Here is a 13,031-nt window from a genome sequence, read left to right as displayed (position 1 = left end):
ACTGATACATTAGGCAGGTCAGCTCCTGCTCACATATGGACTCAGGTTATCTGCGGTGGTGTAAGAAATAAGGACCACTTTTCAAATGTCTTAGAAAAAAGGCTGAACATTGCTTTAATACTTCAGCCTCTAAGCTGTGGATGGTCTGATGAGGGTTTCCAGACTGCTTTAAGGGATAGTACAAGGGAATGGCAGTAACGCTACAGTAAAAGTACCAATGAGTAATGAAAAATATAACTTGATGACAGTCAATATGTGATCAGATGAATAAATAAAATACATTTAATGGCATATATGGAAACAAACATGACTCTCAGAGAGTGGAAACAGTCACATAGATTCATCGCATGAAGTGTAACTGATAAATTAAAAGGCGTCTCATGAAGGCCACCACAGATATGACACTCTGATCACGACACATGCACACCGTGTGATTTCGATAGAAAAATAAAAACTATTCAGCGATTCTACTCACAGATACTCTTGATTTCTTTTAGAGCAAACTGATTATTTTGACCGTTAAAAATGTTGTGCTTCTGTTTCTTTTGTCAAAATGTCTCAACAATAAATATTCTAAACTACAATGTACCTCAGTCAGGAGAATATCAAGCTGCGTGGATGTTCATTCATTCGTTGTGCTCTGTAATACAATTTAACTGATTTCTTCCAAACAGAATAAAAGACCACACACACACATGTTGCTATAAAGTAAAATAACCCTGCATGTACGTATATATCAGCTGATCGCGGATCGGTAACAGTCTCGAAGTAAGAAAATAAATTCTACATTAAGTATTTGGCACAAGTTGAAGTAACTTGCTCTCTGACGTGTGCTCACTGCACTTCTGAACAGATGCCATAGGTATACTGTGTATTCATAGAGTATACAGCTGTCTGCATAAACAGCCTATAATGTCTTGCTACTTAAGTAATGTCAACAGTCACTCAAACATAATACATGTGCTAAGCTGCCTGAATAAATAACTATATCTCATATACATATATCTAGTCAGAAGGCTACAGAGGCCGTCTCATCATAAAAGTGCGCTTACATCCATCTTGTGCGTTTTCAGAGTATTCACAGCTGATTTACTGACTTAAAGGGTGAGTTCAGTATTTTTCAACATGGGCCCTATTTTATTTTGTGACTAATGGGAATAATTTTTCAAAAACCTTAAGTGCTTGCTTTTGTCACTGACAGGCTCAGATTGTTATTACAAGTGTCTGACAACGTTATGAAAAGGATCCCTACAGAGGTAGACCTTTTTCACCTCAGCTTATTCAGAATGCTGCTGCAAGGGTCCAGATAAAAACTAGGAAATATGACCACGTTACGCCGCTTCTAAAATCCTTACACTGGTTACCTGTCACTCAGAGAATCGATTTCAAAGTCTTGCTGCTTGTGTATGAATCACGCACACACTCAGCGCACAAATAAATCTCTGACATGCTTGTGACACATTAAACTTCTAGGACCCTGAGGACATCTGGGTCCAGGGTATTGACCGTCCCAAGAGTCAGAGCACTTTTGCTATTTTTAATGGTGATTTTTCAATTGTCATTTTTAATTTATAAATCATTTAGTAATTAATTTAAATTTTAAAATGTAATTTTAAAATGTAATTTTCTTTTCTGTATCCTTTATTATGTTTTATATTTCATTGCTCTGTAACGCACTTTGAAATGCCCTGGTGCATGAAATGTGCTATACAAATAAAGATGCCTTGCCTTTTGTTAAGGAGTAAGATCCTTTTTGTTTAACCAGAAACAGTCCCAAAATCGCCATCGCCAAACCCACCAGACTCCATTTAAATAACAGTAACTTTATCATTGTAAAATACACTTCAGTCAGTGTCGACAGGAACAAAATAAAAAATAACAAAAGCTTCCTTGGTTTGTCTTTCCACTGTTCCAACAATCACCAACTCTGATTTGGTTGAAATAAACCTGAAATTCACCAAGGTAGAAATAAAAATATGTTGCCTCTATACAGGCTTATTTAAATGGAGTCTGGTGGGTTTGATGATAGCAATTTTGGGGTTGTTTCTGATTAAAAAAGGATCTTATTCTTTAACAAAAAGGTCTATCTCTGTAGGGATCCTTTCCATATCGTTGTCAGACACTTTTAATATTCATCGGAGCCTGTCAGTGACAACAAGCACCATTAGTGGACGTAAACTGACAGTGGGAACATGCCCTCTCACTCGGTGCTAAATCATTCTTAAAAATTGTTCTCATCAGTCACGAAGACACAAAAACATGAGAAAATATGGTCCAGGCTGAAAAATACCAAACTTACCCTTTCAGTATCTCTCTGTCTGCTGTGCACTCAAAGTGCTCCATCTGCTACACAAATCTACAAAGTCATATCACACACACACACATGTCACCATCACACCATCAGTCAGTCAGTGCTCAGCAGGCCACAGGTAGTCAGCTGCTGGGAGTGGGAGTCTGTGGAGGTGTAGTTCCCTGATGGTCCACCCGGGGGAGCTGCTGCCTCCAGAAGGTGAAGTGGCTGTAGGTGTCCGAGCAGGGGAAGTCTGAGGAAGAGGCTCGCATCTTCAGGGGGAACACGTGGTCCACCACCTCACCCAGACGGACGTAACTGAGGAGAGGAAGAGAGAGAAATGAGTGAACTTAACTTTTTTTTCTGAAATCTTTACAATGTTTCCTCTTAGAATTTGTCAAGTAAACTGTAAGCAGGACTTACGATGAGATGTTGGTCTTGGCGTGCTCCTGCACCAGCTCGCCTTTAGGGTTCACTGTGAAAATCCTGTTCAGTGGCACTCCGACTTCTTTATAAGAATAGACATCCTACAAGAATGCACAGCACAAATGGCTTTAATTTGACCCAAAACTCCAGATGAACCAAATGTTATTCACTGGAAACCATCAACTGTACTTTATATAATGTGTGTGTACCGTTGGTCTGTTGCCGAACGCTGCGTAGAACGGCTGTGCGTTTGGGTAGAAGAGGTTCTTGATATCGTTGAGACACTCCACCTTGAATTTCTCTGGTTTCTTCTCAATCACCTCCCTGTCAAACACGAACATACCGCAGAGATGTAACAATCAGCACTGCAGAACAATGCTCTTCTTCTTCTTGAACATGGAGTACTACTCTAGAGAAATATGTGTGTGTGTGTTGGTGTGGATGAGAGACCTGTGAAGAGCTGAAAAGAGGCTGCTCGGGCTGAGCAGGACGGGGCCCATAGGCAGCATGGTGCCTCTCTCGTTGACCCAGTGGAGGTAACCTCTGGTCATGTCAGCCATGCCGATAGCTCGAGCTGAACAGTACAGGAACTTGTAGCCGTTTCTGGGGTAACGAGAAAGAAGAAAGGAAGATCACTTGATGGTGCTAATAACAGAGCTTGTTTTTGGCCTGTTTGGTGTCACATTCGTGCTTTGATAGGAACAATTCAAAGGAATTCACACGTGACAGTGTGGTAGTAAATGAGTGCTTACTGGCTGACTTTGTGGTAGAGGTGTGCGATGCCCTGGTGGGTCCAGTCTTTCCCCAGTGTGGGCAGGATGTGACCCAGTGTGTCCGACCTGGAGACAGACACACAGAAATGACATCGGGACATGTGAGCACAGGCTTTTCCTCATTAATAAAAAATACAACAATGTAGGGCTGCCCTCTAATAGTCAACCAAACGTTAGTCGACCAGAAAGGTCAATAGTCGGTAAGGTTGAATAGGTTGCTTAGCTGAAACTCTATTAGGAGCTGCGCCTTGTCAGAATAAATCAAAATCTATATGACTGGACCATGTGGGAATTTAATTTGAAAGGACAGACACAGGAAGTGACCACGCTCAGTAGTCAGACAGGAGTCAGGTTAATTTCCAGGGCTGGTAGCTGCGGTTATTCCACAGGCTAGTTAATAACATGTCAGGCAGGAAATCCAAAGTGTGGGATCATTTTGAGAAGGTGAAGGACGAACCCAAGGTGATATGTAAACTCATCTTCATTGGTCGACTACAAACATGACGTATCATCTGAAACATGGAAGTAGCTACATGCCCATTAGCCCACAGCGTCATTAACAGGCGGCTCGCTCAGTGTGTGACGTGCACTTGTAGATAAAATATAGGCCTATATTAATGAAGGTTCATTAGTACGGTTTTGTATTTCTCTGTAATGTAGCACAGTGTTAACAGTGTTACTGATACTATTCTTTCTCACACCTTCAACTCAAACCACCAAAATACATCATTTAATAATTAAATTAATATCGTAAACATGCGGGCGACTAGTCGACTGATGACGACTATTGGTCGACCAGGAAAATTCTTAGTCTGAGGCAGCCCTAATTCACATGTATCACACACCTGGTGATGGTTCCATCTATGTCAGAGATGATGATCTTGTCGTCCCAGTTCCAGAGGTAGATGGTGCCCTGACAGCGACAGGTTCCCTGGTACTGAGTGGTCACACTGAACACAGCATCGTTAGGACCGTCCTGCAGCTGGAGAGAAAGCTGTGTGTGTGTGTGTGTGTGAGAGAGAGAGAGAGAGAGAGAGGGAGAGAGAGAGAATGAGATATAATATATGGAGGTAAAAACAATGACAATGAAATAACTTTACAATATTTCAGAGTCTGCACTCACCAGCTGCTCTGATGTGAGCCGAAGTGTTTTCTTATAAGACACGCCCCCTGATGGCTCTGATTGGATGGAGGAAGAGCTCTGTAGTGTTGCCCTGTGGTCTTCATCACTAGAGGACGATTCTTCTTTATGTCTGGCGTCAGACAGGTTAACAGAGTGTTAAAAGATGTTCAGCCCCGACAGGAAGTTCAATAGCTTGGAGGTTACTTGAACGTTTGAGAGTTCCTCACCTGCTGGACATTTTCCCAGCCTGCTCAGCGTAGCCACAGGCCCCACGCTCAGACACTGAATCCTGCAGGAGAAACACTGTTAATTTGCTTTGCTCACTCATTTAGTGGTAATTTACATGAGCAACACCTTGGGGAGTGTTATCAAACAGATGAGGAGTAATTACCGATTTGGTGCTGCTGTTTCTGCCTCGCCACGAGAACCACCACCGCCCTCCTTTCTTGGGCATCTTCTCCTTCATGATGTTCTCCACTGCAGCCTGGAGCGGAGCACACACAACCCCAACACAACCACAACAAAACACCGTAAAAAAACACACTCAAAAAACTGAAGCCAAACCAGACTGTAAATCAACAAACAGTAACAAAGATGCAACAATGTGTCTGCGGCTGAAGGAAACAAAGCATGATGGGAGTCTGAGAGGGGGCAAAGAACAAGGAGGGTAAAGAAAGGGTAGAAAACATGAGAAAGAGGAAAAAGAGTGTGGTCTCTGACGTACAGAGCTGTAGCCCAGCACACCAGTCACACAACAGAGGAGAAACTCTAAGGCTGAGTGGACATAACTGAGGCAAGAGGACTGATGGATGGATGGATCAATGGGAGGGAGGGGAGGAGGGGAACAGAGGGGGAGACAAAGTTTAAGGAGAAAATATTCAGTGGAGGTTTATCACACAACATAAAGTCTTTCTGAAGCTGCAATAACAGAATGCTTAGATAGCACATGAGGCATTATGCAACGTAATCATGGGTAGAAGTATACGGTAGGGCTGCACAATATATCGTTTTAGCACTGAAACTGTGATGTGTGCATGAACAATAGGCGCATCGCAGGGCGTGCAATTAGGGATACATGAGATTGGATTTTTTTGACGATATGTAACAACTCATTTGACCGATAACTAATATCAATTTATTTTGCCTCTGTGCAGGTGACAGCTGTGGCCAACGGCATTATGTTTTCTGGTTGTCCATACGTCCCATTGTTGTGAACGCCATATCTCAAGAACGACATTGGGGAATTTTTTCAAATTTGGCACAAATGTCCACTTGGACTCAAGGATGAACTATTTAAAATTTCGTTATCAAAGGTCTAAGGCATTGTGGCCTTGCATCCGTCTCATTCTCATGAAAGCGATATCTCAATAAGGCCTTGAGGGAATTTCCTCGACTTTGGCACAAACGTCCACTTGGACTCAACAATGAGCTGATTGAATTTTTATGATCAAAAGTCAAGGTCACTGTGACCATAATCATGAATTCAAACTCTGATTATGAGAAATTTCACACAAATGTCTAATAGGATAAGATGATGAAGTGATTAGGGATGCATGAGATTGGATTTTTTTGACGATATGTAACAACTCATTTGACCAATAACTGCTACCGATATTGATTTATTATGCCTCTGTGCAGGTGACAGCTGCGGCCGACGGCATTATGTTTTCTGGTTGTCTGTCCATATGTCCCGTTCTTGTGAACGCAATATCTCAAGAACAACATTGGGCAATTTCTTCAAATTTGGCACAAATGTCCACTTGGACTTAAGGGTGAACCACTTAAAATTTCTTGGTCAAAGGTCAAGGGCACTGTGGCCTTGTATCCGTCTCATTCTCGTGAACGTGATATCTCAATGAGGCCTTGAGGGATTTTTTTCAAATTTGGCACAAACGTCCACTTGGAAAAAAACGCTGAGCTGATTTAATTTTTATGATCGAAGGTCAAGGTCACTGTGACCTCACAAAACATGTTTTTGGCCATAACTCAAGAATTCATATCTGATTATGACAAAATTTAACAAAATGTCTACTAGGATGAGATGATGAAGTGATTAGGGATGCACGATGTTGGATTTTTTGGGGATATTTGATAACCAATATCGGTATGTCCACTTTTTTCCCCCATCTAATTTTATTGATCATCAAGTCTCTTCTGTAGTGGAATTAACATCATATTATGCATGTATGCTCTTATCGTGATGGCCTATCAGCAGATGGAGGCATGAAATACTTTTCAGCGTATATAATAATTATTAATTGTGTAAATTAAGAAAAATCATGTTGGCCGATATTGATAGTTCATTTTAATGCCAATATCGACCGATAACGATGACGTGCCGATATCATTGTTCATCCCTACATGCAACATCAAGTAAGGAAAATTAACCGAAACATGTCACGCTACAACTTTTTTTGCTGCTTGATACAAAAATAAAAGAATGTTACAAGTGTATGATAATGCTACTTACCAGCTACAAGCTAAGCTCAAGCTAACTGAATAAGCTTACAGACACCAAAGGTCTCCTAACTATGGTTCAGAGCTGCAAGGTTGGAAAAGTAACACTAGCAGGTTGTCTACCTGTGTGTTAGATCATTTGTCTTACTTGAATAAAATGGTGTCATGGAGAGCCAACTAGTGTATTAATCTACTTAATTTCTCCCTCCTCCCAATCAAAAAATTCTTAAGAGAAAAAGGTAAGTTTCAGCTTTTATCATTTTTATCGTCTCTGCAGATACACTCCCCTACACATACCAATAATTTTAGAATGATCAGTTCCTGTGTTTTTTCATATTGAACTATGTATTACAGAAACAAAAATATCACACTGTTAGTTTTTTAGAGTTTCATGCAGCCCTAGTACAACTTGAATGTGAGACACACAAACAGGATGCAGTACCAGTTTCACTCAAAAGGGGGAGTGATACTCATATAACGCCACCACCCTCCAGTCTTGAGTCATTAGTATCCATGCTGTGTATCAATTTCTTACCTTTGGCAGTGGTTTCTGGAAGGCCTGCATAGCCAGCATAAGTGGAGCCGCAGAGCTCCAATTATAGTATCTGAGGGAGAAAACAAAATGTATTTTTATCAATTTCATAACTGCAGCAGAAAACACTTTGTCAGCCAAATGTCTCTGCAAAAAACCTCCTTATGAGCCCTTACGATCCTGCACACTCTGCAGTGTTTGCTGCAGTGTGTGGCAGCTAAATCCATACAGCACACAGTAGACTGTAAACTCCTTATAGCCTGCTGTTTGACTATATTTAGACATAAACATGATCTCACTCTGCTGTGAGTGTGATGAGTGTGGAAGTCTTACTTGGAGCCAATTTTCACGACCAAGTTGGGGTCGTCGATGATGGAGGGGTTTTCCGCAAACTGCTGGTATGTGATGATCTTCTCGTGGAACTGATCTGTAAGGACACACGTTTCATGTTCAATGTCTTGTCCCATAGCTGTCAACACAGTGCACGATACAGTGGCTGACACTGGCCAATGACAGGCTACACTTCCATTTGGTGAGATGTGCTGCAGCTTCAGAGACGATGCCAATTCAAATCCAAAACAATTACAATAACTGAAACGTGAGAATATTCATCAGTATGAGTGTCTTACCTTTCGTGATCTCCCTGTTTTCATTGAGTCCACCACACAAGGAGATGGCGATAGATGGCATGTCACCCATGGGGTCGCAGTAGCTGTCCACTCCGCTGTCTCCTCCAGAGCTGACAGACTGTGGGGACAGACTGGTGCTGTGGAGGCCTGGGTCTGATATGCTCCTCACTGTCGAACCACTGTCACTACAGAGGAGAGGTGTTTATAAGAATGGATGGACGCCCAAATGTTGTAAAGCTGTGTCAAAAGCACATAAGTTATGACTCAGTCATACCTCTTAGGGAAATAAAGAGCCGCCACTTCAGGCTCGAGTTCTGTGATGTCATCCAGGTAAATCCCATCTGAGCCAAGATGGCGGCTTCTCTTGTCTGCAACAGAGAAACGACTCCATTAAAATAAGTATTTGCTTTTCTTTTGGATTTATCCATGAGGAAATCATTTGAATGCAATATTTTTTGAGGAATAAATCAATGAAAAACACATTCTCACATCTTTAGTGAAGTAGTTCTATATCTTAATAATCTGCTTCAAAGTTTATGTTTATGTCTAAAATGCCTCTAAAAGCATGAAAGGCAGTACAGTGGACTTTTATTGCAAAGTGCGCGTCTTCAAAAAACATAGGCGAAGATTTCGAGGGGAAGCAGGACACATGTCCCTCTTAATATTTACAACATGTGCATTTGTCCTTACCCCCCTAAATAAAAATATAAAAGTAGCAGAGCACTTTTATTTTGAGGAAATTGCAGACATTTCCACCTAAAATTGATGCATTAAAATTCACCAGAATGCAGGAAATTTACTCTTAAAACTCTGTAGGAAAGGACCACAAACTCAAAGTTTCATACCCCTCCCTGCCCTTCCATGCGCCTACATGGAAAACAGCAGCAAAGACCCCCCAGGAACAGAACAGAGCAGCATCAGTGACAAACAGAAATGACACTGATGAGTCAGACACGAAATGAAAAGGAGGAGCTGGGGTGGAGGCGGCTTGCAGAGGAAGCAGCAACAGTAGGCAGGCCAGAGCAGTTTAAATAGGGCGCCCTGAATGAGATTCACCAATTGGTTGCATAGAAAGGAATCATGTAGTAACTGTGTAGTTGCACTTTGAACGTTACCTTTTCTCTTGGACGGAGAGTCCGTTTTGCCCTGTGGCCGAGGAGTCGTCTCCTCCATGTCAGCTATTGTATGAGCTGCGACACCTCCAGTTGTCTGCGTCTCCACCCTCATGGACTCTGACTCCATCCCCACTGTCTCCTCCCTGGTCTCCCCTGGCATCAGCAGCCTGAGCGCCGATATTTCAGAGCAGGGTCCGCACTGTTCTGACGATGTCTCTTGAGTTATCACACGGAAGTGTGTGCTCTCAGACACTGGGATGGACACTGGGCAAACTGGTGGAGGGTCGGGTTTCACTGGGAGGAAGGACGGCTGGAAAAGAAGGGGAAGAGGATGAAACAAAACCACAACAAATAGAGTTGATGTGTCTGTGTGTGGATGCGAAATGGACAGTTTGGTTACCGTGGCAGCCTGTGGCAGCTCTCCCCACGCCCAGTGCATGGCTTGATCCTGATTGTCTGCGTCTGACAGCTTGGTCATTAGCTCAGAGTCGCTCTTGGGAGAGGTAGGACGAGAGTTTCCAGGGCTGAAAGAGGACAAGAGGATAAACAATGATTACTAGTCCATACCCATTGGTAGCTTTGTCACCTTCTACCTATGCCAATCCTCAATGCCTATGTGCAGTATCACATAGATTGACCACGTCAGTGAGTAGAAAAACATGGGACTGACAGAATGACTGACTGACAGAATGACACTCATTAAGTGATTATGTACAGCATACCATACCATGACTTAGTCATACCAAAAATTAGGAAAAAAAAAAACCAACAAACATTGGGCCACAGGGGGAGCCACAGCGATCGGTCGCATTTTAGCCATTTTTAAGCATTTTTCTGTTGTTATAGCGCCACCCAGTTGCCAATTAGAGTTCAATTTCTCCAGTCACCTTGAGGCGTCCTGTTCTACATATCTACCAAGTTTAGTAAAAATCGGTTTGGCGGTTAGGCCTAGATAAGAAATAGGCTCTCTAGCACCCCCATTTTGTTTGATGGGGTCAATAATGGAGGGGTCCCCTCAGATTATGTGTGGTCATATGCCTACAAAGTTGCGTGGTGATGGGTGAAACCCTTGAGATGTTATACACCTTTATGTGATGAGCCACGCCCTCCGCAATATTCATTGCCTTATAGAAGCTCAGTTTTAGTAAGTTTTCCAACTTTTGCCAAGAGGGAACTTTAGATATTGGTCCCTAGATTATGTTCATCGAGTTTCATGCAGATTGTTCAAACTTCCTAGGAAGAGATCTATTTTAAGTGTTTTTCAAAAAATTCAAAATGGCGGAAAATCTCTATAACCGGAAGTTATGGGTTCTTGAGGCAAATTTGTTCCTCATGAGGAGAGGCATCTCTGTGCAAAGTTTCATGTCTCTATGACATACAGCATGAGATATGACCATTCAAAGTTTGCAATTTCAATCGGTTGCTATAGCACCCCCCTTTGGCCAATTGATGTAATATTGCTTCATTCGCATCCTCCCGTGACCCTCTACCACTGTGCCAAATTTCACATGGATTGACCAAGTCAGTGAGGAGAAAAACATGGAACAGACACACACACGGACAGAGTTTTCATCATTATATAGTAAGATAGAGCTGTTTGTGATGCATAATTACACAAAGGCCTTTGTCATATGTGTGAATGAGTCACCTCTGAATGGGGCTCCACTCTCCATCTGAACGAGTGTAGATGCCCGTCTGTTTGAATGAGCCGCTGGTTGAAGTGGTTGTGGTCTCCTCTCTTAGAACATCCCGAGACGAACTCCTGCAACACACACAAATACTGTATATGCACACCATGCAACATCGTCATCTGCATTTTTTATACTATAGAGTAAGTAAGTACCCCATACAACCCCGCTTCAAAAAATCCGAACTGTTCCTTTAAGATTAGAGCAGACTGTTTCCTTCAGTAACAAAACCTGATTTCAAAGCAAAACTTTGCTTACATGACATAAACATCCATCTTTTCTTATATAGGTCATCAACTGTATTCTCTGTAAGCTTATCTGAATGAAGAACCACCCTGGTGTTGTTTTACAGTAGAGTACAGTAGAGATGAGCCAGGATTAAACGTAATGTATCTCCTACACACGTGCAGAGGAGTAAATAAATCTTCCACGTGGCAGTTATTTACAGCAGCTGCTTTGTTCATTCATGATAAATGGACTTAAAAACACCCAGTACAGTAAGGGAGGGACATGGCTCCTATAGCTGCACGCCTGACCGACATACTGTATATACATACTCGACTGATTTAGACTAAACACTGCGCATAAGAGGCAAAGTCACGTGTCGGCAGTTACAAACTGTGTGCACAGGGAGTATGTGCCCCTTATCTTAAACATACAGGGAGGATATTTCCTCTGTTCACATGCAGAGCTTCGTCTTTTCTATTCAGTCAAAATCACACATGTGGTTTTCATATGGTCTTGAGTGTGTGTGTGTGTGTGCCAGTCCCACAGCTGGAGGCCTCTCCACTACAGACGCTCATCTGTTTATTCTCCACTTCCATTACAGCTGCTCTCAGAGCTCATTTCAGTGATGTATTATACTTTTTATCTCCCTGTCCACCCCTCCTCTCCCTCACTGTCACGTGTATCGCTTCCCCTCATTGCTTCCTTCTTTTTCACTTTCTCCATTCCTCTTTTCTCACATATCCTTCCTCCTTTTCCTGTATCGTCTCCACGTTTCTCACCTGTTGCTCTCGATCTCCGCCATTTCATCCGAGCTGATGTCTATAGTGAACATGTCTTCGTCCTCCGAGTATTCCCCGCTCTCCTCCCTCCGTACGCTGTCCGCCCTGGCCTTCCTCCTCCTTTTCCTCCTCTTCTTCATCATCATGGAACTGCCCGTCTCTCCCAAGGTCCCCGCGGAGCCCAGGGTCTGTATCGGTGGCCCGGAGCTCTTCCCCATCAGGGAGGAGCTCATCATGATGGCTCCGTCTGACAAGATGGGAGAGGTGGCCAGGTAGGAGGGAACCACTTCCTGTTTAGACGAGAAGACGCAGAAGTGAAACCATGAATGCTGTCTTTGAAACTCACAAGTGTCATGTGGGTGATGTTAAAGGGGAAGGGAGGTTTTCAAGTAAATGTGTGAGTAATTAAAACTTTTTTTATGTAGCACTTCTTATAAACAGGATTAAAAAGTGAAATAAGAAGCATCAGTAAAATGCTTCCTCTACAGAGCCATAAAACTGTTAGATTTTGAATAAATATGCATTTTTAATCCATAAATCCTGAAGTATTCAAATTAGAGGGTATTTTTTAACCATATTTTCCAGTGTTTTTGTGTGTAAGTGATTAATGGAGACGATAATTTTTAAAACTGTTCCAGTATTGAGCGACAGGGCTGCAGCCAGCAGCTGCAAAATAGGCTGCAATGCACCCTCAATTTACATCCACTAAAAGTGTTTGTTTTGCCAATGACAGGCTCAGATTTTAGTTTTAAGTGTGTGACAACATTATGGAAAGGATCCCTACAGAGATAGACCTTTTATTATAGAGTACGATCCTTATTGTTTAACCAGAAACAGCCCTGAAATCACTCTCGCCAAACCCACCAGACTCCATTTAAATAAACAGTGATTTTATCATCATAAAACATACTTAATTCAAAGTCGACAGAAACAAAATAAAACTCACAAAAGCTGTCTTGGTTCCTCTTTTCGCTGTTTCAACAATCGCCAA

General features: G+C 42.2%; 1 protein-coding gene across 2 annotated transcripts in view; it reads right to left on the bottom strand.

Moving 5' to 3' along the window:
- Positions 1-1,649: 1,649 nt before the first annotated feature.
- Positions 1,650-13,031, bottom strand: part of lpin1b (lipin 1b) — a 29,867-nt gene continuing 18,485 nt past the window's right edge. For both annotated transcript variants that reach the window (XM_033647802.2, XM_033647803.2), the window contains exons 4-20: positions 12,041-12,330; positions 10,994-11,107; positions 9,746-9,869; positions 9,346-9,655; positions 8,505-8,598; positions 8,231-8,415; positions 7,935-8,028; positions 7,605-7,674; positions 5,004-5,096; positions 4,840-4,901; positions 4,613-4,742; positions 4,335-4,483; positions 3,469-3,555; positions 3,167-3,319; positions 2,926-3,040; positions 2,714-2,817; positions 1,650-2,608 (exon numbers count right to left, since the gene is read on the bottom strand). In XM_033647802.2, the coding sequence (XP_033503693.2) occupies positions 2,434-2,608; positions 2,714-2,817; positions 2,926-3,040; positions 3,167-3,319; positions 3,469-3,555; positions 4,335-4,483; positions 4,613-4,742; positions 4,840-4,901; positions 5,004-5,096; positions 7,605-7,674; positions 7,935-8,028; positions 8,231-8,415; positions 8,505-8,598; positions 9,346-9,655; positions 9,746-9,869; positions 10,994-11,107; positions 12,041-12,330 (2,349 nt within the window). In that variant the 3' untranslated portion in view covers positions 1,650-2,433. The remainder of the gene's footprint in view (positions 2,609-2,713; positions 2,818-2,925; positions 3,041-3,166; positions 3,320-3,468; positions 3,556-4,334; positions 4,484-4,612; positions 4,743-4,839; positions 4,902-5,003; positions 5,097-7,604; positions 7,675-7,934; positions 8,029-8,230; positions 8,416-8,504; positions 8,599-9,345; positions 9,656-9,745; positions 9,870-10,993; positions 11,108-12,040; positions 12,331-13,031) is intronic.

This window comes from Epinephelus lanceolatus, chromosome 13 (genome assembly GCF_041903045.1).
Source record: "Epinephelus lanceolatus isolate andai-2023 chromosome 13, ASM4190304v1, whole genome shotgun sequence".
NCBI classification, from domain to species: Eukaryota; Metazoa; Chordata; class Actinopteri; order Perciformes; family Serranidae; genus Epinephelus; species Epinephelus lanceolatus.
This window is presented reverse-complemented; position numbering and strand designations above follow the sequence as displayed.